Source organism: Stylophora pistillata, chromosome 4 (assembly GCF_964205215.1).
Source record: "Stylophora pistillata chromosome 4, jaStyPist1.2, whole genome shotgun sequence".
Taxonomy (NCBI): Eukaryota; Metazoa; Cnidaria; class Anthozoa; order Scleractinia; family Pocilloporidae; genus Stylophora; species Stylophora pistillata.
The window spans coordinates 19884669-19910999 of record NC_142522.1 but is presented as its reverse complement, the minus strand read 5'-3'; the positions used below and the strand labels follow the sequence as shown (position 1 = coordinate 19910999).

General features: G+C 38.8%; 2 protein-coding genes across 3 annotated transcripts; one reads left to right on the top strand and one right to left on the bottom strand.

Annotated features, from left to right (window-relative positions):
* Positions 1 to 1295: 1295 nt before the first annotated feature.
* Positions 1296 to 6009, top strand: LOC111332939 (ribosome biogenesis protein NSA2 homolog). Its single transcript, XM_022938429.2, has 11 exons — positions 1296 to 1444; positions 1621 to 1688; positions 2552 to 2617; positions 3030 to 3083; positions 3200 to 3350; positions 3800 to 3884; positions 4333 to 4427; positions 4764 to 4802; positions 5286 to 5387; positions 5539 to 5590; positions 5893 to 6009. The coding sequence occupies exons 1-11, from the start codon at positions 1442 to 1444 to the stop codon at positions 5958 to 5960; spliced, it is 783 nt and encodes a 260-aa protein (XP_022794164.1). The 5' UTR covers positions 1296 to 1441; the 3' UTR covers positions 5961 to 6009.
* A 5776-nt stretch (positions 6010 to 11785) lies between these two features.
* On the bottom strand, positions 11786 to 23168 carry LOC148732776 (uncharacterized). 2 transcript variants are annotated; one of them, XM_088759009.1, is made up of 12 exons: positions 21944 to 23168; positions 21225 to 21734; positions 17651 to 17759; positions 17100 to 17213; positions 16829 to 16871; positions 15507 to 16651; positions 15207 to 15299; positions 14956 to 15048; positions 14626 to 14799; positions 14155 to 14252; positions 13480 to 13601; positions 11786 to 13233 (listed from the first exon to the last, which is right to left on the bottom strand). In XM_088759009.1, exons 2-12 carry the CDS (start codon positions 21689 to 21691, stop codon positions 13070 to 13072), a joined length of 2622 nt encoding a protein of 873 aa, XP_088615135.1. In that variant the 5' UTR covers positions 21692 to 21734; positions 21944 to 23168; the 3' UTR covers positions 11786 to 13069. The 2 variants fall into 2 exon arrangements, with proteins under 2 accessions (XP_088615135.1, XP_088615136.1); XM_088759010.1 differs by lacking the exon at positions 21944 to 23168 and having other exon boundaries at positions 21225 to 21839.
* Between the last annotated feature and the right edge of the window lie 3163 nt (positions 23169 to 26331).

The following is a 26331-nucleotide window of genomic DNA, read 5'->3' as shown; positions in this document are numbered from 1 at the left end:
TTTTTTTTTTAGAGAGGGTTCAATGCAAACAAAGGTGGAAGGCACAGTTGAGATTGATTTACCCTTCATCCCCTAGGAGTCACTGAAATCTAATTTCCCCCTACATTATCACCCGTGAATCACACAAAAACGTCAGGAGAATAAAGGAAATGATCACCAACTAATGAAGCTCTTGACTGTTAATCAAATTCCCCTTGTTTCAGTACAACAGGAAAAGTATAGAGAACAGTGTAAGAGGACTTGCATACTGATGTTAAGGTGTAAAGTGTTTCGTGATTTATATGCAACTGCTAAAACTCAAAATATTTCGTTTCCCAAGCGATAGTCCCTTATTTTCAACGGTTACGGTAATGGTTTAGGAGTTGGCAATGCGTGAACAACATAGTTGATACTGGCAATTTTACATCTCGTTTTAGATATTCTTAATGAATATGCTAGACGTGGCGGGATAAAGACAGTAAATCACAATCTATAACAACTATTTGTCTTGAACAGGGTAGCCAAATAACGAATGATTAAATAGTAACAAGAAACAACAATGATAACAGTAGTAATGTAATAATAATTTAAAGAGGCTAGCTCGAAAGCCTCATGGTTTTCGTATCCTCCGGGCTCCAACAATGATTACCTATGTTTGTTTTAATTTCGCTTGTTAATTATAAATAATTTTCTTATTTTATTGCAATTCCATTTTTGAGACTTGTTTCATACAAGAAAGCATTTCGCTTTTTATGATACTCCGTCCGTGATCCGCCTTTCCACCGTTTTAATTTAATTTAATTTATTAGATTCGCCGACAAGCAGCGGGCCCAGTAAACCCACCCATCCCACCCCATGGGAGGACATCCACCACAGAGTAATCTCATGCGTGGGAAATTAACGTCTCCTACCCCTAACCCTGCAGGAGACGGGGCCTACGGTTTATTCGTCCTTCTTGTAGAACTAAAGGTGCTTGCTCGCTTCACAAATTTAGTGGCTCTTTTCGACATGAGATAATTTGCTTGTGGGCACAAGCCAGAAATTGCAAACGGGGGAGAACTCAACTGTGTACAGTGCGAATGTCCAAGTACTAAGATACTCCGAAACAAACAATAATTAGAAACATTGGGTCAAAATTGGATCAAGATCGGAATACTATTGTTACACTCACTCGCTCACTCTCTAATTCACATACTCAGTCATCTCAACGACCCAGCCATGTGGCTTCCATATACAGTAGGCCACAAAAACGACAGAAGAAAAGTTGCAACAAGGTCGAGGTGAACTGGTGACAAAAATGTGTTGCACCACAAACTACGACATTGCATTGTGGGAAGGTCTCTCAGGCATGGCTGACCAACTATTCGAACGTGTGTAACAAAATCGTCACCCAAAAGGTGAAGATTTCGAGTTTCTTTTCACCAAAAACGACTTATAAGAAAACGAAAAATAAGATACAGCCATGGTGAGTGCTACAATTTTATACACTGGCCTTTAAGAACATTGCTTTTGAAGTATTGTTCCACTTTGAATTTGCCACATAGTTGTGGGAACGTTGAAAGATTGAATCAGAGTTAGCTCTGATTGAATGATAAGATCAATCTTGAATCTAAGAGTTGACGAACGTACCTATGATTTCAGCCGCAAAACGAATACGTTGAACAGTCTCGGAAACGCCGTGGGTACAGACTCGATCACTTCGAAAAGAAGTAAGTGCAAGAGAGAGAATGACAGAGGGAGAGATAAAAAAACCTTAAGTTGTAAAGAGGACAGATCAGATTAGAATCGACATAGATAGATTCCATTACAGGAAGAGAGTTGTTACCATTCAAATTACAAGGCTAATCTGCTAATTGATTCTAACAGAATTGAGTTCCATGAAGTATTGATGAGTTACATGTAATCTCTGTCAATATTCGGTCAGTAAATCACCATTGTTTGGTTTATATGTCTGCTGAAATTACGGTCTTTTCGACTAAGTCTTTTCGTCCAAAAGTTTTTTCATTTAAGTCTGTTCGTCTACTTGTTAAGTCTTTTCTCGAAGCAAATAAATAACTTTTAGAAGGTTAGAAAGGTTATATAAAGAACATATTAGTGCGAGCTGTTGCCATTTTGATTCCATTAGCTTTAGTCACCAATCCTCGTTTACAAAATTCAACGTTGGGAATTACAATAAATACACAGAGAAGATGCTTATTTGGGGTCATTTTTGGCTTAGTTTTATTTCTTTGTCATGTTGGACTATGTTGTTGGTTATGTCGGACACTTAGTGATGTTACACTTAGTTGTCTATTACGCCTAATAGGCGCTCAACAACAAACCTAATATTCCCATTTCTTTTGCGCAAAATAAGGAAACTGCAAGTATTTATTTTTGTCACTAATTAATAAAATATATCACATTACAACTTCATTTAAAACAATGTTATAACTTTAATGAAAAGACTTGTTACTGGATGAATGGACCTAAGACTTTAGATGAGAAGTTTTAGACAAAAGACTGGATACCATCTGCTGACTGTTATATATGGTAATAGATAATGCTAACACTTGTGTAACTTTGTGTATTTCAGGCGTAAAAAAGAAAGTCGTGAGCCACATACTCATGCAAAGTATGCCCACAAACTCCATGGCCTCAAGTAGGTGGAATGTTCATGTCTTTGGACTAACTTTGTTTGAAGAGGTTGAATAAGTCTTTTTGACATGGTGATCCATTACCACCACACTTAGTCACAGTTGCCATGGTGTGAAGCACCTTGGAATATTGTAATTCCTCTCTGGTAGAATACCTTTTCATTGTAAATACTCCCCTTCCTTTCACCTAAGCCAAGATGTCAAGATTTCCTGACTGTTTCTTGGTGCTTATCTATATCCTTGCAAGGTATTTGATTTTGAAGACATGGTATAATTTTTTTGTTTAAGATGCAGCTTAAGTTAACAACTCTCTTCACTGGAGAGAACACAGATAACACCTAATTTTAATCCTGATGAAGTCTACATGAATTGTTTTTCCTCTTTTTAATGATTGAAATTGTTGTCACCCCATGACAGGGCCAAGATGTACAATGAAAAGCGCCGTCTTGAAAAAATACAGATGAAGAAGACGTAAGTGGAGATACTCTTTAATCACATGTTTTGTTGAATTTGTTGTTTTCTGTTATATTATAGTATAATTAATAGGATAATCATGATTCTCTCTTAATGATCTGAATATTTAACAGACTAAGAATGCATGAAGAACGCCAGACAAAGACAAAAGATAGCCAAAATGTACCAGAAGGTGCAGTTCCTGCATATCTCTTGGACAGAGAAGGGCAATCACGGGCAAAGGTGCTCAGTAATATGATCAAGCAAAAGAGGAAGGAAAAAGCAGTAAGTGATACAACGGCTTGCTACAATTCCTTGTGGACTTAGCTCAGTGGTAGAGCATGTAAAGGAAAATTGAACTGATCCTTGGGTCTTAGGTTAGACTCCTAAGGAAAATAATGTGAAAGACAGGTTGTGAAAATGGTGGATTAGAAGAGAGAGTGATGGGGTGTAGGTGGGACGGCACATTTTAGTGTTTTTTACCCAAGTGCAAGGAAAGACGGAAGGAAACAGAACATAAACTTTGAAACTCTCTTCAAAGCCATCAAATTCAACCATTTTTTTAACAAAAAACCTTGGAATTTCTCTCTCTATCTTCCATTGGTATACCTGTTTCTCCAACAAGAAAATATCATCCCACTGAGTGCGTAGGAAAGTTTTTAACAGGTATCATTAACAGCACATGAAATTTTAGTGTAAATTATTAAGCTGCAATACTATTTGCTCTTTATCAGGGAAAATGGGATGTACCACTTCCTAAAGTAAAAGCTGTAGGAGAAGATGAAGTTTTCAAAGTTGTCAAAACAGGGAGGTCCAAAAGTAGGTTTTGTGGCTGTCAAATGTGAACTATACTTAATTCAAATACATTTATTCAAAATAATGTTGCCCAGAGTCTTGTGTAACATGACTCTTTTGGCCAATTTGACCCCTCGAGTACTTGTACCCATGAGTGTGATGTGTGCCACACCATTTTCACTTCAAATCTGGGAGGGCTGGTTTGAGTTACTTTTAGCAGGTCAGAGTTTTGTCAAATCTGAATTTGAGACACTCAGTACCTACCAGTATGTGAGGCTGTTAACAGAGAAAAGAGTCCTGAGGTATCCTGTACATCTAAATCCCATCAAAAAAATGATACTTACGTTTCATCAGTGTACATGAACATGAAATAGTGGCTTATTTTTGTATATTAACACAAGTCAAGAGTCTAATTATCTTGGGGGATGAGTTTTGCATTGGTGTGAGATTATTTTAATTTTTCATTTTTTAGAAAAAGCATGGAAGAGGATGGTAACCAAAGTTTGTTACGTTGGGGAAGGGTTTACAAGGAAACCCCCAAAGTATGAGAGATTTATCAGACCAATGGTGAGATCTTCTCTCATTTACAATGGCTATATGCATTGAATTATTTACAATGCTTGTATGCATGGCTTCATGTGCATTCCGGGGTAATAAGAGCATATGCATTGACAGCCATACTCATTGGAGTTCACTTACCTTCTATCTTCTGAAAAATATGTGCACCATATCCTCAATGTGTTCCCTCACCAGTGACTATCACATGCAGGGTCAGATGTCTGTAGTCTCCCCTTAAACTTCAAGGGAAAAATCAGATAGGTTTTCCTTTTCTACAGCCACAAATAAGTAATATTTTATTGAGCTGAAGTGGAATCTTGATGAATTCTTTTTACCCTACTTTAGGGTTTAAGATTCAAGAAAGCTCATGTCACACACCCTGAGGTGAGGTTCTTAATTTTATTTGGTTTGAAGTTCCACCAACTGACTAGGGCTAAAATTACAGGGGAATATGAACTAGTTAGTAATCACCCACTGAAGATATGTTTTAGTTCATACTCAATTTTGCATCTTCTTCAATTTTGTCTTTGAGAGTATGTGTGGGGATGCATTGGATCAACAGTTAATGCTAAGAGGAGCCTGTGTCTTTGTGTCGTGTTCCTGGGAAAAACACTTTACTCTCGCTGTGCCTCTCCACCCAGGAGTAAGAATGGGGTGCCAGTGAACTGTCAGGGAAAGCTGATGAATTGCTGGGGGGTAACCTGCAATGAACTGGCATTCCATCCAGGAGGTTGTTACAGTACTTCTAGTTGCTTTATGCTATAGAAACAGGGATAAGCTCTGGCTGGATGGGCCACTTAATTGGGGGCCAGATTTTATTACCCACCTTTGAGATAATGTACTAAACGAACTTCTGATCCTTTTCAGTTAAAAGCGACTTTCTGTCTTCCTATCATTGGAGTAAAAAAGAATCCCCAGTCACCAATGTACACACAATTAGGAGTAATAACAAAAGGGACAGTTGTTGAGGTAAGTTGTGCAAAGCTCCTTTTCCTTTTTACAGGGGTGTGTTTGCAACTATTAATTAAAGATAGCATTGTGTTCATAATTTCAGCTATTACTGAGTATAAAGTACATCACTGTTGTGTAATTGAAAGAAATGTTACATCTTTTCTATCAGGTTAATGTCAGTGAACTTGGCTTAGTAACCCAAGGAGGCAAGGTTGTTTGGGGTAAGCCTACGTGATTGTGTAGCATTTTTCTGGTTAAAACTGTAATATGTACATTTTCTAACAATATTTGCCATCACTTTCCAGGCAACCATTAAGGCTGATTTTCTTATGTCAGAAAATCAGATTTCAGAGTTCAATTAGAAAACTGAGAAACTTCATTCATCAAATGCCCTTAGTTACCCAAATGGTTTAAGCTTTATGACATGAAACTCTTGTATATGACATTGTTTGTTTGTAATCCAGTTTTAAGTTGTCAAGTGCTTCAGATTGTTTAACTAGAAGTATTTTGTTACTATTTTCAGGTAAATACGCTCAAGTTACAAACAATCCAGAGAATGATGGTTGTATCAATGCTGTATTACTGGTGTAATGACTAGAAACTGTTAAGACAAACTTGTAAATAAACGCTTTTGACCTTAGTCATGAAGCACATGTGTCATTCTTGTATCAACTTTTCACATGATTATCAAATGCCCTGGAGAGGTAATTATAACAGTGCACTAAGGATGAAACTGTCAGACAAGGCCACTTAACAATACAACTGTTACCAGAACCCTAGCTATGCGAATATCCCTCCCCGTCCCTACCCCCTCCATCCCAGGCTCCAAGCTCAGCTGTCTTTCAGAGTCACCATTCAGTAAGCTTTCACAAAGCTCCGTCTCGCTCATTGTCTTAGGTAAAAAAACAAAGGTTCCTTGGAGCTTCTTCTCGGTATATTCAACTAGGTGGTGTCCATTCCCTCCTTTCCAACTAAGAAGTATCCCATCGGGAATTTTTTTTTTTTTTTTAATGAAAGCGTACATCATCTTTATGAAAACTGAAACATCCTTCTAAGGAAGAGGTCTATGAAGGCTGACCATCAGTTTTGAGTACAGTCAGCTCTCCGTTAACGAACGTTCTCGTGAACGGACAGCTTTACCTAAAATGATTTTACACGAACTAAAATAAGAACATTCTACTGACATTCTACTGGTTATTTAAGGGGACACTCTTGCTGTTCAGCTCTACTTAAGATGACTGAGGATTGGAGGGCGAGTCTCGATAGGCGAGAAGCTGTCGTTGCAGTCGCGGCGGCTTTCGACTCAGTGTGTCATTCAATTCTAGCTAAATTGACGGCCTATGGTTTTGCAGGAAGGGCATTACAACTCGTGACTGCATATTTGTGTGAGAGAAAACAACGTGTTAACTTGGCAATACTTATTCTCATTGGAGAACTGTGAGAACTGGGGTCCCTCAGGGAAGCCTTTTAGGTCCTCTGTTGTTTAACATATACAGGAATGATCTAAATTATTAATTTTTATTGAAGGCACCTCGTTGCGATTATATGCCGATGACACTACTGCTTATGCCTCAGATACATCTGCTGTTGTTTTACAATACATTATTAACTCAGATCTTCAAGTAGCGTGTACATGGCTCCAACATAATTATTTGCAAATCAATGCAACAAAGACCCAAGCGTTGGCCATTGGCCCAGTAGATTATAGATATAATATTAATCTACAAGATAATAATGTAGAGCTGATTGATAGTCTGAAGATTCTTGGTGTCATTTTAGATGAAAGAATAACATTTAAGCCCTATATACAAGTACAACTTAAGAAGGCATGTGCTAAGGCAGCTGCCATGCGTAAGCTGCGTAAGTTTAGACCACAAGATGTTACGATTCGCCTTTACAAAGCATATGTACTACCCCACTTAGAATATTGTAGCCCACTCCTGCTAGGAGTAAGTAATGGGCTCAAAAACAAGTTAGAGGACACTAATTACTACATCCTAAGGACTATCCTAGGGTATTCAAGCTCGGTGCTACGATTTTCTCCTTAATTTAGCTAAATTACAAAGTTAGGGACACGGAGACAAATCCAGTCATTAGTTATTTTATACAAATGTTTAAGAGGACAGGGACCGGAATATCTTAGTAAGTTTTTTTAACGTTTTAAATGTGAATTACAACCTAAGGGGGTCTGGCACACGCCTTCAGTATGCTGCCATCGTTCAACTTAGAATACATGCATAACTCATGGTCATATTTAACTACTGAGCTTTGGAATGGTTTGCCTACTAGAGTCAGGGAATGTCCGGACTTGGCCGCTTTTAGGCGCGCCTTGCATTCGTTTATGGCGAGGCTTTAACTCGATTTTTGACACACTTTCGCTTAATAATTATATAATACATATAAATTAGATAAAATGTAGCTTTTCAATACTTTTATCTTTTAATATTAGTTCTTATTAGCTCATTATTTGTAATTAGTTTCACGTTCACTTTTTAAACGAGCTATTAGCTCTTAGGTGATACGTGAGTAAATAAAGTATTTATTTATTCATTTATAACAACTATTGACTTGACTGATGATGACTTCCGTACAGGTTGTCGAAACGTCAGTAACTACCACCGACAACAGTCCTTCTGAGGACTACACTCACCCGGACGATCACGCTACACTTTCACATGTTACCCCCCGGTTCAAGCCATTTACTGCACTAACAAAAGTATCCAGACAGTGCCTAGCATGAAAGAATACCAGGATTTATATAAAAGGAAGGGTAGTAGGAGCAATTGGTATTGAATACAAACAACATTCAGCAGTAGGTGAAACAAATAATCAAAAGTTTAAATTTCCTCAGTCGATAAGCATATGGTATACAAGCGTTGTAAAGGAACATAGGAAAAAAATTTTCCTTTTACTTTTTCCCTGCTAACTGATTGGTGATTATATATCCCATTTAAGTATGCTAAAAAACTATTCTGAATTAGGCTGATGGACCCGCTTTCTTTTTCTTCAATTTTAGCTAAAGTTTCACCTTCGAGAAAAATTTTCCGAGTTGATTTTCTAGTTTAATATTGAGCCGAAATCGCTGTCCAGTTAAGAACCCTCTGCGTTTCCGTTTGGGTTCATAACCGGAAACGCAGACAACAGGAGCTAAGGAAGAAGACACTTCACATAGAGGAACTTGACAAAGAATTGCCTAAAGGCACCTCCGAAGTACCAATCCGCAGAACGATGAAGGCCAAGTTAAAAGCAAAATGAACTGGCTCAGGATGGGAAATGAAAGACGTGAAAGAAATCATTCGGCACTGGTTTAACAAGAGAACTCAACAACAATACGATGCAGGCAATGGAACCGACAATGACGTATACGCCTTAGAAAATCTCTTCCTTGGACTCTGATTTAGACGTCAGGCAGCTAATTGACTCTCGTTATTGACTTAGAGAAGCAAAATCGGCTGACATTGGATAATACGCTCACAGGGATTCTAAGCCAACTGCTGTGAAGGTTCTTGTGAGAGTCTATATTCGAGAATTACTAATGAACGAGCCATCACAATGCAAGAGGTGGTGAAAAAAAAAGGCTGAGTTCACCTAGATTCACCGGTAGTTGTGGCACCCCCACAAATATGCTGCTCTTTTCTCTTTTTCTATATATTGGGACGATGAGTCTAACATTGCAAAAAAAGACGGACCTACAATATTTGAAGGTCCTTGCTGTGCAAGCGCGGCAATGCGGTCTTTGGCACCTCTCGCTGTCCCCAGACTGTTCGCCTACATGCGCAGTCTTCTGACGGAAAGGAACATTTCAAAGTACTCAAAGTGAATCATAATTTTTTTTGCCTCATCAATAAAGGAACAACTTTTTGAAATCAGGAGTCCCAAGTCATCTGACTAAGAAACAAAATAGACCCATCGTAAATTTTTCAACAAAATCTTATGTAATTGCAACAAAGAAAGAGGGGACGAATGTGAGTTGAAAGATTGTTTTGTGGTTTATCGTTCCTAAAATTGAAATGTAAATAAATTTCGAGTTACTAGAACTTTTGTCCAGGATCTTAAATTTATTTGTATATTTTCAATCTCGAGCTTAAAACCACCGACAATAAGGATAAGTTGAACTGACATATTACATCTTGATTATAGTTTCGTGTTCTCAATGCATAGCTGCGGAGTTGACTCGGTGGCATCCTGCATGGGATTCAGGTGGGTTAACGTTCAGGGCTCAAGAGTGCTTTACTTTCTGCTGCACGATGAGAACTAGAAACATCCAGTGACTACTCCTCCGGCCCCAAGCTTCAAAACCATCTGTGTGGCTAAAAAATGAGATAAGCACGGAAGTGATATCAAGAGAAACGGCTGACTGACAGACTCGTCTTAGTTAGATCAAATAATTTTTTTCTTTGTCTTTCAAATGGCAGGAAAGGCGAGTTTGGAGCGCAGAAAGTCAAATAATTCTTCATATAGTCTAACGCTGAATCCCTTAGATCTTCATCTGTCTCTTCTTCACAGCTGTGAGATACACACGTACACCGGCCCCAAATTTACAACATCTGTAACGTAGACGATTTCTTTCTTTCTGGTTTCCTACGGATGACACCGATAATTCTCACCGTTTATTCTCGTTCATACCAATTCCGGATTTTTTTTCTTTCTGTTGTTTTGTAGTCCTCTTTTCTTTCGTCTGATTATCAACGATCCCAAAATAGCCCTCTTTCTTAAACTTTTTGCATGTTTTTACTCTAATTGGCGGGGCATCCCTTCTCTTCTATTTTCTTTACTCTTTCTCTTCAACTCTCAGGATAATTGAAAAAAAAATACACTGTTCTCGAATTGCGCGCGCTTAGGTGCCTGATTACTTGATTTTTATGCACTCTATAGGATTTCTGGTGCAATACGGAGGAATCAAATGCTATGGAATAGCATTTTAAGAGAAGCAGTAATCCTGGTGAGTTTTCCATCAGCACTTAGGCCTGTTCGGAGGTCAAATACCACTGATACTTCTCTCTCCCAAAATATTGCGTTAGATCTGATTCACAACAAATTTTATGAACAAAAGGTTTCCTTGGCAATTTTTAATTGAGTGTTGAAAATAATCCAAGATTGCTTTTGTTTTTCTTTACTTCGCTCTGTGATTGGTCCAGAAAAATCGCACCACTCTCTCAACCAATCAGATGCAAAACGGAAACCAATCCCGACTTGGTCGCCCGCGTTTTCCCGCGCTTTAAACAGTTTATTTGTTTTAGCTTTCAGTTCTCTTTGGCTCCCGAGAATATTTTCCCTTTTTTCTGATCAGCTATTGTGATTTCTCGAATTATTTGGTTTTATTTTAACGACAATCAAATGAAAGCGCTTTATAGCAGGGCTCCCACGCGCTCGTGGAGCAGAGCCCCATACCCATGGAATATGGTCAACCTCTTTTCGTTTGGTTGTCACGTGACTGACCGAGCGTACGTACGTACATACGTACGTACGTGCCTAAGGGAGGAGTGACTCAGGCGAGTCTTGGCAAATGCACATCTTTTATGTTATCATTAATATTACGAACTTGGGAGCTCCGCTTTTAGGCTTGGCTAAATCTATATATTAGTACGCTGTCCATGAGCGACTTTTGGATTAAGACACTTGAATTTGGCTACGCAAATTATATTATTTGAACGGAAAACAAAGCCAGTGAGAAGTCAGTTTTCGAGGTAAATCCTGAAGACTTTGTTAAGATGATTCTCAAGAAGGACGACAATCTGAACGTTTTCCTTAGTAATCTAAGTATTTATATGGACCGCTAACACGGAATTCCATGCGGTAACTGAGGTAAGCGAAGACTTGTTTGCAGTTGGTACGTGTTCGTAATGTCAAGTGTACAGTTACAAATGCGCGTAAATATTCCTTTTATTCCCGTAGTGTGGTCTAGAAACTCGTTCAATTCTCAATGAGTATATCCCTTGTGCTCTAGTTGAGTACAGGGCTCGTTAACTTTTGATTAAACCTTGTTTTAAGCCGATTTCCGATGCGAGGAGATATTTGAAAAGTTTGGTTGTCATGGGGATTGGAAAAGGTAACCGTGAGATGCCTTGGTACCCACGTTGAAGAGACAGTTAGAAGTGTGATATTCCATGATTTTCAACGCAGGTTTCTAGATCGATTTCGCGATAAACCAGACAAAGTACATACAAATCTCAAAATGCTGGTTGGTCTTGCAGAATTTAGTTGCCTTAAATTCTAAAATTTTTGCAATTTTTGTTTTTAACATAATGATTACATATACATTTTTAGAAAATACAGGTGTATGTAATCAGCTTTCAGGAATGTATTTATTTTTTAGTTACAATATATCTTGTAGCCTTTTAAATGAGATTGGATTCTTTACTGCTGAAAATAATATTTTTGTAGAGATAGTATTCAAGTCAAAACATACTGTTAATTTTAAATGAGACTGATTGAAGAGTTGTGATCAGCTACAGGTACAACCTCATGCTTGCCTTCCCAATGTTGATCTTCTGCATAATGTATTAGCCCTTTGACCCTTTTGAGTGATTAGCATTTAATTTCTCCGTACAATATCGCCCTGAATCACATATTTAGGTCAAGAGACAAAATGAAATGATCATCAAGTATTTTAAAGAAGCTCTTGACTGTTTCACAAATTCTTCTGTTTCACAAATTCTCCTATTTCACAAATTCTCCCAGGGTAAGTACACTATTTGTAAGGGTCACTTTTAATTTGTGGTATTAAGAAGGATGGTGGAAGCTGTTTACTCGTGTTTATTAAACAAACTATAAGTTAAGGTACCCACTGCAAATAATTGATTTATGGTAATTTGGAGAAATAGGTGAATATGGCAAAAAAAATCAGTTTAGTTCTCTGACATCACAGGAACTAGATAGGCAAGTTATGTGGCACAACCCAAAATTTGGAGGTTTTTAGAAAACATTTTCTGCTTCTGTGCTGAGGACTAAATGAATCTTGGAATTGCATTGGGTAGGTAAACATTTCTATGTTCAGCTCCTGACAGTTTTGTCTTCAAGACCAGTTTGTGCTCTCTTGAATTCCACGACAAGAGATTCGTAGTAAACTGTAAGGGCTTGCATAAAAAAAGGGATTGTTTTCCTTAAAAGGAACAATAACCTCATATGTTATCACCAGCTTTTACGAGATTTAGCTGACCTCAGATTCATGCGATTAACAATTATTTTCAATCAAAAATTAATTTGCGGATGAATATTTCTTAGATTACAGATTTCACGCGTTATGGGGGACAAAACGAGTTTGCTTGATGGCTACATGTACGTGTGGGTCAACGTGCTAATGCCGATAATGTTTGTTTGTTTGTTTGTTTAAATTACTCTATATACTCAGTATTTTCCCGAACGTTATTTATTTCCCAAAATGCAGAACCGTGATGCCGAGCCGAAAAAACAAATGCATGCCGAGCGACTTAGCACTTGCTTATCTGGAAGGCAACTTTTCCTTTGCTGCGAGGAAGATTGAGTACGTACATGATTATGATCTCAAGGAAGCTTTCATGTACTTATACATTATCATTAACTATCATGTGTTTTGATAATTAAATCATTTTTATCAGTCTGAGTTTCTTAAACTGAATTTGCTGAAAAATTCTGGTGCTAGCTGAAAGTCGCTTACAATAAGAAGCGATGAGTCTTTGTAAGCGATGATGGTTTAAGAGAAAAACTACAAACTATGATGATTATAGCTTTGTGTCCTCGGTGCCCAGCCTCGGGGTAGACCTGTCGACACTCTGGGTTTCATCCATGTTAACGCTTGACTTCGTGGTGCTTTCGGATGAAAATTGATAGGCACAGATATCTGCTGATGATTCCTCTTCCTGAGCTTCAATGTCGTTCTGTGGGCCTTAAAAATAAGGATAATCCAAAATGATAAATCTTTGTGTTATCGATTATACTTAGCACTGAATTGCCTTATCACTCTAATTGATCGATCGGCCGTTTCACCACGAGTCGTAGCTAGCGAAACGGCTCGAAAGCGAGCGCACATCATGAAACCTGCGAAGACAGAGAGAGTCGTAGAAAGGTTCTTCTAATTGTTGCTCAGTTTTTCTAAGTTTCTAATCCTTATGTTTATTTTCAATTTATTCACCTTTAGTGCGACAGATAAACTTTGAAGGCTGGAAAAACAAAACCATAAGGGACCCCATCAGAGTCAACATGCCAGGCGCCACCGCAAATACATGGTGTACATAACTGCTGATTGCTTCGTTTCTGAGGTAGGAGAGAGTTAAAAAACTCACAATCAGTCATTAGCCAGTAACTTAAAACTGTAGTGTCAGGTGTAGTGTTTGATCAGAAGTATAATAAAACTCTCGAGTGTGATGGTTATCGGCGGCTCGATTTTAAGGCTAACTAGATAATGTAAGTTTTGTGCTGTAATTGGACGTCGTAACAGGACTATGAACGCGCCATGCTTGCATAGCTGGAAAGTCAGGGGATCATTTGGGTGCGCTAAAGGAGTCGTTTTCTCTTGGAAGACAGACGCCTGTTATCTTTTTTTTTTATGAATAAGTTTAAACAAGTGCTATTTTGTTAGTGAAATTTTGTAACAGTGCAGTTAAATAATTTAGTAGCAGGACTTTTTATCGTCCCATTCAGTCTGCGGCACATTTGTTATTAAAAAATCGGACTCCAACTCATTGTTGTCCGATTTTTTTACTAACGATTCTGGTTACTTTGAGATCATCGTTTAAGATGACCTAAAAGCTGGTGTAAATATCAGTCAATATTAGCAGCCCCTTCCTTTTAATATTTTCCGATTTACCCTTCTTCTGGGTACAATTTCTGTATAAACATCACAAGGCCACCGCTTGACATCCTGGCAATGATGGTGATGATGGAAATCACTGATCCGCTGGTTTCCTGTAAAGGTATGATACATGTACCTTAATGTTTTGCCTTCAGCGAGTTAAGATGTATTGTTTATCCATGTTGATTATTCAGTCCCTTATGCTTACTTCCGCCAAGCAGCTTTTTAAGTGGTTGGTTTGTTGGTTTATTACTGTTGGCCAAAAGGCTCTCTTGAAATTACCTCATAGGTTATTTAAGAGAGTTAGACCGTTGGCGTAGACTCTGGACCGAAAGGTCCTTAGACTAATTACTCAGCTCTTGCCATGATTACCATACAAAATAAGGGGAGTAGCTGTACCACCAGTCACTTCATTCTTCAAAACCGGAGTAAACTCTTATCTTGCCTCTTGGCAAAATCTAACTCATTTAGATTTGAACTGCATACCTTGTGTTCACCAATTAATTCAGTGATGAACGTCAATGCCATGACGTACATTATGGACAGACCACTTCCCATTAATACCACTGGTGCATAGGTTGATTGCCTAATCGTGATGGTTTGAAAATAGCTCCAAACCGCACCACCCATCACAAGGAAAGCCGCCAGAAGATAACTAGTCTACCAAAAGAGAAAATCGAAAATTGTATGTGAGGTGGTACAAGCGTCATCCAGTTAATTTGGTTTATAAACTGATGTTGACGTTTCGAACGTTAGACCTTCGTCAGAGCGAATACCGGTTATTTTGCCATCCAATATACCAGATCTTATAGCTACCTTGCTTCCAATTTTCCTATTAAGCTTCTCACAGATCGTACTGGAGACAGTGGCACTTGTCAGAAGTACCAGTGGAAAATAGGCAGTGGCTTCCTAGGACAAGGACAAGGACAAGTGAATACAATAACTAAAATCAGTGCTGTTCGACGTGCGATTCATTAAATGTAAGGCAAAAGGGCGCAATTTACTGAACGGGAGGGCAATCCCTCAAAAGTATCTATAATCCAATGAGTGTAAATTATGATAATTACCTTACGAAAGTGTAGTCTCTCAATGAGAAATAACGGCAGGTAGCTGTAAACGGTATCTTGAGCAAGACGTGAGCACGTGTAGATAATTGCCACCTAGAAAAGTTTGCAATAAAGAGAATAGACGCTCGTATAGCTAGTACATCCATTACTGTTCTTAGATGAAAGCTCCTCCATAAGTCAAGTTGTCCATAAAAAGTATGCGAGAAATGATTTATAATAAAAGTTCACATGTTTAGTTGTTATGTACAATTATCGGAATCATTTATACCGATAATTGATGTGGGGAAGAGGACTACTTACCCTATACAAGTTTGGATCCTTAGTCCAGGCCTTCATTGTTTTGGAGCCTTTTTTCTCATTTATGCGACAAAGTACTTTGGGATGATCGTCTGGAGCTGATGAATTGTCTCCATCTTCGACTGATTTAAACCACTGTTCAGGGTATTCACTTCGTGTTTCCGTCGTCCTCGTCTCCGGTTCCTCGGTGGACTTGTCTTCGTTTAATCCAGTTTCTCTTTCTTCGTATATTTCTGAAAGAAGGACCGGAGATTCTGGAGCACTGAAAGTCACGGACTTTTTTCTTAAGTCTGAGGCAGATTTCCTGACATCTTCGTTGGTAATGTCTTTCCTTCCATCAGAGTCGAACCCGAAATTCCTCAAACCAAGTTCTCTGTGATCTGGAACAGACACGTCTCCATTCTTTCGTTTCCTTTGTCTTGATGATACTGAAAGTTCTTGAATGTTTTCTGTGTAACCTTCATCGTTCGCAAAATAGTGTTGTAGCTCTTTGTTGTTCTCCAAAGCCATTTGCTTGTCCTCGTCCTTATTGGCTCCGCATTCTCTTCCCTTTTGTGTTTCGAAGGCCTCCTCTTTATCGTTCAATACTTCTTGAGTGACTCCAGGACGGTCTCCATTATTTGCAGAGTAGCTTTGTTGCTCTTCACTGCTTGAATAGCTTTGTTGCTCTTCACTGCTTAAGAAAACCATGCTCTTGTGCTCTTGGGTATTGGATCCACGTCTCCATTCTTTTGTTTTTCCATTCTCCCCCTCCTCATTGCTCACATTATTTCCAGTGTCATTGGTTGACATCTCCAGCTGTTTTATCTTTGATCTCGATACTACTTCTTCAATCACCGTTGTCAAAATACTTATTTTGCGATCACGGTCTAAGTGACGTAGTTCTGAAACCGCATGAGCTTTTGAATCTCCGTCTCCTGAAAGGCCAGTTGCTTCTTCTGTCTCAGTATCTGGCATGGTTTCAGGACAGTCTTCCTTCTCATAAAAGATGGCAGCCAGAAATGTCTGCAGTAAACTTTTCCTTCTGTGGTCATTTTCACGCTTTGCGGTGTCTTCTCTTTCCGGTTCTTCGTCTCCATTGTTTTGGCCATACAACGGACCCATCAACATGTCAACAAATCCATGAGCGATACTGGTCTTTCGAGAATCTTAAACAACGAAAAAAGGACAGAGCCAGTGAATTAACCAAATGCAAACTAACAGTATAGTAGCTGACTTAAACAAAAGAGGGGTGTGAAGACTTCTTACCACGTCCATTTTGGAGATGGTGTGTAAAATGATATTTGGAGTTGAATATTGTTACTACGATTTTTTAGCTATTTCACCTTTATCTTGTGTTCCAGCCCAGGAGAATACTCCACCAGCATCCTATAAAACAAGAAGCGAGCGGTTTATTTTCCTGTCCCAAACAGTACTGCTTTACAGAAACTATCGTATTAGTTCAAAAGGGGCAACTGATCATTCTATTCCTCTGACAAAAGGAATTTCTGGATTTTAACTCTGTATGTAAATCAAGAATCAAGTACATAAGCCTCTTCTGCTGGAGCTAATTGTTCTGAATTATTGCAAAAAGTGTTCTCTCCTTCGATGACTTACCGTAAAATCGATATATGAGCTACTTTTCCTCCGGCGCTTTGGAGGTTTCTTTGTTCCAATATGAAAAACTAATGCAAAGAATACTCCTGTTCCAGTTACAATCCAAGAGAGGTACTGTAGAGTAAAAATAAACAGAGATTGTTTGGTGAGAGAGCTTATAAACTTCCTGGTCGAGGATCAGCAACAGATGCGACCACAATCCCAGAGTATGATATCCTCCTCAGTTTGTTAAAAACTACAGTCGGTTGCAGAGCTTTAAATAGATGATAAGAATCTTAACTGGGTGGGTCCCCCTACTTTCTTACACTACTTTTAATTCAGTTTGCAATCGATATACTAGCATATTACTTACTTGATCTATATCCCATTACTTCCCTTCTTTTACATTTTTGCTTTCGAGTGACACGTAAAGCAGAGAGAGCGGGTATACCACCCTCTCCTCCCATCCCTTACCACCAAAAAAGTTAAAAAGTCGAAATGAGTTTTGAAGCCTTTGCTGATTTTCAGTGAATCACCCGTTTAAGTAACTACACCGGAAACAAGCTACTTACTACAAAATCAGAGAGATTATTTGGTCCAAGGCTGTCCGCACTGTCTCGTCCAAGAAGGGTCCAGGCGATGACGTAAACGTAGACGCCACTCAAGAAGCTAAACATAGTCCTGGGATAACACTTGAGAATTAATTTAAATTATTGTACACCCCTGAATACTTAAGGATTCATTTCAATTATCGTATGCCCCGCAAGCTCCCACTCGCGCAATGCTAAAAATAAATATAATGAAAGTTTTCTTGTGTCGGGTTGACGTGAGCTGTCATCCGGCCCTGTGCTCGCACGGATCAGTTCCCAAAAGAGATAAAAGAAGGTAATAATTTGGATATATCAACAAAGTTGAAATGGTAAATTGGCCACCGTAATGATTACAAAAGCTGACGTTTCGAGCGTTAGCCCTTCGTCGGAGCGAATAGAGGAATTGTGGGTTGTGTGTGCTTTTAAAGGCAGAAAATGGAGCTACGTTATTGGTGGGTGCATGGCAACGAGAAAAACATGAATAAATTAGTGGAATGAAAAGCGTTCATTGATCCCTGTGGGATTTAGACTGCCGGTTTGAAAGATGAGCTTTTGTTCAAGATTTTTACGGCTTTCCGTGCCACCTAAGTGCAAGGAAAGCCCGCAGATTGCCATATGTTGCTTAGAATGATTAGGTAAATTAAAATGTCTAGCGACTGGTTTCGATGTGTCCTTGTCATTCCTTTCCACGTCTCGAAGGTGTTCTCGGAATCGGTCACCTAGTCTTCTGCCTGTTTCGCCGATGTATATCTTTTTGCAATAAGTGCAAGTTATGCAATAGATTACATTAGCGGAGGTGCACGTGAAGTGATCGGTGATCTTAATGGATCGTTTAGGTCCCGATATTTTATCAGTGTTGTGAATGAAAGGACACGTTTTGCATCGTGCAGCCTTGTTGCTCATTAGTCTGAAAGAACTTCTGACCAAAAAATTGCCTAAGTTTTTGTCGCGTTTAAATGAAATGAGCGGAGGCTGCGAAAAGATAGTGCTTGTCTCTGGATCGTTTTGAAGTAATTTGAAGTTTTTAAGAATGATGGATTTAACTGAGTGGTTGTGAGGGTGAAACGTGAGAGTGAATGGAATGCGGTCGGAATCTTCCTTATGCGACGTTTGTAGTGCTGAATGTCGATCAATAAGTTGAGCGCGGTGGTAACCCGCTTGAACGACGGAAACAGGGTAACCACGTTTATCGAAGAACTGGCACATTGACTCTGATTTGTGGTGAAAATCAGTCATTACTACATAAACGACGAAGTCTTAGAAACTGAGAAAAAGGAATGGAATTCTTAACGTGAGATGGATGAGAAGACGAATATAACAAGTAACTATGCGAGTCTGTGGGTTTGTAATACACACTAGTGCATAAACCGTTACCTTCAATTGAAACTTTGACGTCTAAAAAGGATAAAGAATTGTCAGAAATTTCCCAAGTATATTTCAGAGCCGGGTGAAAAGAATTGACTGCAGTTATGAATTGAGTGAGCTCCTCTCTGGTAGAGGAGGTAGCGCCGATACAGTCGTCGATGTAGCGACCGTAGAGTTCCGGTTTGGACCCGTTGTATTGGCTGAAAAATTGATGTTCGACAAAACCTACAAAAAGATTCGCATAGCTAGGTCCCATTTTGGTGCCCATGGCTACACCATTGGTTTGTTTGAAGAAGTTGTTTCCGAATGAAAAACAATTGAGTGTGAGCACTAGTTCGGCTAAGCGTAGTAGTGTTTCAGATTTAGGTTCCTTAACAGTACGTTGATCAAAAAAATGTTTAAGGGCCAGAAGGCCTTCGCCATTAGGAATGACAGTGTAAAGAGACGTAATGTCCATGGTGAAAAGAAGTTTGTTTCGGCCAAGGAAATTAAAGTCTCGAAAAATTTGAAGAGCGTGTTGGCTGTCTTTAATATATGATGGTAAAGTTTTGACGATGGGAGCCATAATTTTGTCTAGATAGCTGGAGATAAGTTCGGTAGGGCAACTGCAAGCCGAGACAATGGGCCGACCCGGGTTGTTAGGTTTGTGAATTTTAGGTAAAAAGTAAATACGAGAAGTTCTAGGAGTGGTAAGTTGGGTTTCTCGAGTGGTTGTGATTACTTGTTCTGAAGTGAAGAACTAAAGTGAAAGTTCCTGTTGAAGAATCTTGGTTAAGAGTCGCGTTAAGCGCGCGCCCTTTTTTCATAAGTAATTGCTTTCTCTTTAGGTTCAAATATCATTTTAAAAGGATTTGTTGGTCATTTGATAAAACATTTGTTGACTGAGTTTGGTTGAGCCGGACGGAAAAAGATTTTGCTCTCGGGTATGATGTAGGTCGTGGCCTCGAAGCAGGTGTTATCTTAATGTCCGCCCTTTCTACTCAGTCAATTAGCCCATTTATAATTCCTTCAAATGGCAAAATGTGCAATATTTGTTTTTTCTATGAATTTAAAAGAAGAGCGTTTCATTCAAGAAAAAAAAATTTCACTCTTGTGCTAAAAATATTTGTTTTGAGTTATTGCCTTCGTATCACTACCTGCCAAGAACCTAATTCCGCTGTAGCACTTTTGGCACACCGACATCGAATTTAGTACATACTGCAAATCACTAATTACGGCAAAGTTTTAGCAACCATTCACAATAGGCAAAGGCTTCGAACCAGACTCGTAACATTCGACTCTTCAGCATGACTTCATGTGACTCGAATAACGACATCCCTACAGGTTGTCAAAACGTCAGTCGCTTACTAATTGGCTTAGCATACTGCCTCTCATTGGTTTGTTGTTCAAGAGATCAGTTTCACTGGTGCCCGTTATGTTTTTAATTTAGATAAATTCTGAATTTATTTTTTCTGATAAAATACGCTTCATGTTCTGAGAAAATTTTAGTGCTGAAGCTAAGACTTGTTAAGAATGGCTCGAGAAACAAGACATCGCTCTTCTTGCATGACATTCGACACAAACCAAAAACTTTGAGAAATTTCTTTTAAAACAGTTTAAGTGGCAGATATCTTGATCTATGAGCCTCTCCTACGATTTAATTTTTTGCCAATTGGCTGTTGAATTTGAATCTCAGATAGATTTTTCGCAAAAATACAAACTCGAACTATTTTTGTCTCGAAAGGGTACGTATTGGTTGTGGAAGCTTAACTAATTCCGTTTGCAGAAGACAGTGCCGGATATGTGAGCATAGTGCGTAATCTTTGGTCTACTGTTGAAGACGCAACGCATGAACTATAGTTAACAATACAATTCCATTTGGGCATGGTGCTGTTCACTCGGAAATAGATAATAGATTACGTCAAAATTAAGTAGGAAAAAAAGTGGCTCAAGGGGCGCCCCAAATGTGTGAATGATGTTTTTACCACATAGCGGCCTTCTTTGATCTTTTACCGAACGGACGCTCGGGAATGTAAAATGTTTTTAATTTGAATGATAGCAGAAGCGAACTATATGAACAAATTTGTATGCTTCTGTCCTCTAACAGATCGCATACAACAACCAATTAAAATGTGTTTATGATGCAGCTCATTTTATAATATGAGATAGTTAATCTGATTATTTAATTTTGATAGAGAAGTCAGAAACAAACCTCAAGGCGTTGAGGGCTGTGCACTCCTCCACAGACTCAGCTACAGTTGTTATATAGGCCAAGTGATTTATCTCAACTATGTTGAAAGACACCGCCAGTTGCACTCCAAAAATTCCATAGTAGACAAGTGGAAGCCAGCTTAGATTTGAGATATCACACAAAAAGCAACGATTATACAGAAGTGGGACACTGATTGCCATCAAGATTGTTGCAAGAAGATGCCAAGATTTTCTTCCGCCGATTTTCTTCGCGACAAAGGGCAGATCGACCCTGTCCCCAAGATACCCAGTCAGTGGAGAGATAAGGGCGTCAGAAATCTGAATAATGAGCAATATCAGTCCTGTGTGGGAAGCTGATAGTTTGATGACTTTCATAAGAAAAAGAATCGCAAATGAGAATTGGAGCTGGCGGTAAGTGTCGTTGAAAACATTCCCCACTGCGCAAGGTAGCCGTTCCCTCAGTCTCATTTTCTGACGAGAATTTTACCCAAGTCGTGGAGCCTGTATACTTCTGTGGACACAAAATTGTATATACAGAAGTGAATAAACACTTATTAATTTAAAAATTTGATGAGTGGAAGTTCCTCTTTAAAGACGTTTTTAAGACGACATGACCATTTTGGAAACTTAAAGTCGCTTTGAAACCTATCTAGCGAATTGAACCTGAAAATGATCTACACGAAAATAATTCAAAATAAATGAAGTTTATTAAACACACACCTGTCTCAAATTTCGAGCTGTTACACCTGTTGGTGATCCAGTGTACGCGATGTCAATGACTCTTGAAATAAGGAATCGACTCTTTTTATAAGTACTGCACAAATTTCAGCGAATGAACTTTGCTAAACTCTGCTTTGTTTGACGTTTTTTTCTCTAGGGCTTTGATAATTCAAATACGCACCCATTGAATCTGCAGACGTCACAACTACTTATTGTTCCTGGGAAATCGAATTCAAACATTCCACAGAAATCGCAATGGAAATGAGACATTTTTTTTCATTACTTTTCCCTTCCTCTCTGCCCCCCTCTGTCGACTAGGATATGAACAACGAAATGTAGGCTTATATTTCATCACAGCTTTAGAAGTTTAGGAAACTTTTAGTCATTTAATTATTTAATTATTTAATTAGGCGTGAATAATTTATTTTCTTTTTTTAGATATGCTGACCTATCTATAGTTCTTCTACATATTCTAGACACGCACTTCATAATCATTGTCTTAATTGCAATAATTATTAGCCACATCAGCCTTCCAAACCGATTGTTTATAACGTAAATAGAGTTCTTTTCATGTTTTGCATGTGGTTGTCCTTTAAGAAACGTTTTCAAGTAGAAACGTAAAAGGTATCTCTTACATGGGGGAAAGTGGATCGTTGGTTCGTCAGCTTTTATGTGCATATTTATTATTACCAAGTTATGTGTCATATTATTTGCGTCAGTCCATGAGCTCAAGATGCGGTCGTTCTATATCTACGGATGGTTACTTTTTCACGCGTTGGAGAGAAAACACGTGTTTTGTTTTTTTTTTTCGGCTGAGGTCCTTAGAAAAGTCGGTTTTCAGAAACTTGAGAGAGAGAGAGAGAGAGAGAGAGAGAGAGAGAGAGAGAGGGAGAGAGAGAGAGAGGAGAGAGAGAGAGAGAGAGAGAGAGAGAGAGAGAGAGAGAGAGAGAGAGAGAGCGAGGGAGAGAGAGAGAGAGAGAGAGAGAGAGAGAGAGAGAGAGAGAGAGAAAGAGAGCGAGGGAGAGAGGGGTAAGAGCGTCTCTGAAAGAAAAATACAATTTGTGAGTAATATATGGGAGTTATATATGTTCGGGGGGAATTGGAAAATGAATATTTGGCTCGTTAGTCTTTTCTGTACAAATCTATTTTTAACAAGTTCAACGTGCACATTCATTTACGTCAGTACAGGATCGCTTGATACGGTCGACTTATTCTTACATTGAGTTAATTTCACGTGTTTTGACTATGGCACGTGTTTTAGTTTTGTGACTGAGGCCCGTAGAGATAATTGGTATTTAAAGGGAGAGAGTAAAGAAAGTTTTCACGTGTTTAGAGAGAAACCGGATGTTTTGTGGTTTTTTTTGTGGTTTTTTTTTTTTTTTTTACTTAAATCCTTAGAAACGTATGGTCTTTTAGAGAGAGGAAGTGAGAGAGAGGGTAAAAAAAGAATAAGAAAAGAAAAATATTCGGAAACCCGAAGTTGTATAGGTAATCGAAGGAAGTTGACTTGAGCGTTAGGAAATTTTCATTTGGTTAAAAATACACTTTTGCATTTTCAAAATAGGTCCAGTCGATGCGCAAGAATAATTTGTGGACGCCGTCACTGCTAAAAGTCAATGCTTTGTTGGAATGCTTTTGAAAACTACTAAATGACAACTCGTACTTGTTCAGTCACCAACGGCCATAGTTGGGTTACATTACTTATTTGATCAACTTGTTATTTCTCGCGAGCAAGTTTAGGCAAGTCTCAATTATACCTCTATAAATATTTTTTACATATTTTCATTTCGCTAAATAAAAGACGAAGACATTTCACAAATCAATTCCTACTGAGTTGGAGGGCAATTATTAGTGGCCATAGCTGGCCTTCCAAACCGGTCTTAAAACTTGTATAGGCCTTGGTTTTATCAACTATAAGTTGATGAAAATGGAGCTACGCTATTGGTGGAAACATAGTAACGAGAAAAACAAGAATAAATTAGTTGAATGAGAAACGTTCGCTGATACCGTTGGGATTAAGAGTTAAAAGTGTCGATTTTAAAGATGAATGTTTGTTTCTAGAGTTTTGCGGTTTTCCGAACTGCTTAGATGTAAAGGAAAGCCGCACACTGCCTTATACTGCACAGAATGAATGATTAGGCAAATCAAAGTGTCTTGCGACTGGTTTGCATGTGTCCTTGTCATTCTACTGTACGTCGCGAAGGTGTTCTCGGAATTGGTTACCTGATCGTCTTCCTGTTTCACCAATGTCATCTTAGAGAAAGATGTTTTCGTTTTGTCACGAGCAGGGAACAAAGAATAAATTCTGAGTCCCCAAAAAAAAACGAACCTCAGACCTTCGGATTCCGTGCTCCGATGCTCTAACACTAAGCCACAGAGACTCTGAGTGGTGAGCAAGGTGCATTACGAAGTTTATGACACGTGTCCTGCATACTGCTAGGATCTGGCAATGTCGATAGTGCCATGTTTTGTAAATAGAATAAGAAGAATGGTTTTTGAGCTCGGTAGAGAGATAGAGAAAGATATCTTTCGTCTTGTGTCACGAGCTTGAACAAGTAAATATGTAAATACAAAACATGAAGCTATCGACATTGCCGAATCCGATCGAGCAGTATGCAGGACACGTGTCATCCATGAACTTCGTAATGACCTTGCTCACCATAGATTCTCTGTAGCTCGAGGGTAGAGCATCCGAGCGCAGAATCCGAAGGTCTGAGGTTCGATTCTTCATGGGGGCTCGGAATTTATTCTTTGTTCCGCGCTCGTGACAAGACGAAAAACACCTCTCTATTTCTCTATAATTTGGATATATCAACAAAGTTGAAATGGTAAATTGACCACCGTAATGATTACAAAAGCTGACGTTTCGAGCGTTAGCCCTTCGTCGGAGCTCTTCTACCGAGCTCAAAAACTTACTATCCTTCTTATTCTATATACGATGTAATCTTTTTGCAACAAGTGCAACTTGGTTTCATCAGCTATAAGTTGATAGTGTAAATTGGCCACCGTAAAGAGTTTAAAAGCTCACGTTTTGAGCGTTGTTTGTGTGTTTCTATGCAGAAAATGGAGCTATACGCTTTTGGTGTGAACATCGTAACGAGAATAACATGAATAAATTAGTTGAATGAGAAGCGTTCGTTGATACCGTGGGGATTATGAATTAAGGGTGCCGATTTGAAAGATAAATCTTTGTTCTAGAGTTTGCGGCTTTCCGAACTGCTTAGATGTAAAGGAAAGCCGCAGACTGCCTTATGAGATACAATGAAATATATGAAGTTCATATATTTCATTGTATCTCATTTATCACTTTCACGGGTTATTACGAATCAACTTAACGGCCTGCTCCCAGTTGGCTTGTTAGCTCAATTGGTAGAGCGCTGCACTAGTATCGCAGAGATCAGTGGTTCGAATCCCGTACAGGCCTGATTTTTTTTCAGGTCTGATTTTCGCTATTGCTTAAATAGCGCTATCTACTGCGAGGATCGTGCATCATATGTAGACTGCCTTATGATGCATAGAATGATTAGGCAGATCAAGGTGTCTTGCGACTGGTTTGGATGCATCCTTGTCATTCCTCTCTACGTCGCGAAGGTGTTGTTGGAATCGGTCCCCTGATCATCTTCCTGTTTCACCAATGTAATATTTTTGCAATAAGAGCAGGTTATGCAATTGTTTTACTAGCTGGAAATAAGTTCAGCGTGACAACTACAGGAAGAGGCAATGAGTCGATCTGGGTTATTAGGTCTGTTGAGTAAAAGTAAATACAAGAAGTTCTAGGATTGATGATGGTGAGATTTTTTGCAGTGGCCGGTTGGAGTTTGAGACGACCTGAGGCAAGATTGACGAGCTAAGATTGACGAGTGTTTGATATCAGTGAGAGGACATATTACAGTTTGGCATGGCGGTGCGTATCTCTGACGTAACAAAAGTTGTATAGATAAATAGCCACACGTTTAATGCCACAAAGCGAAAGCACATTTACTTTATTAGGCAGATGGACGTCATGATGTAGATGTTAAGCTTTATAGATGTGATTCGACTGAAAATAAGTAATTGATACGAATATCTTAGTACATAATATAACAACAACAAGAACAACGACAAAAAACTAAATGAGATAGAAACGAACTCACGATTTGTGGTGTAACCAGGTCCGGTAGTAAAACTCTTAATAAAAGCAATCCGGCGCTTGCAAAAACTAACGAAACGACTGACTTGGTTAAGATCAAATAGCAACGACAATTATCTAACGGAAAAAAAAAGGCGAATACTGGTAAAAACGTAAAGAAAGAGCTACCATCGTTACTTACTTCTAACATAACCTCGCGCATAAACGCGAATTTAATTGAATGGAAAGAGAACGTTACTATAGTAGTACAGCAGAAAAT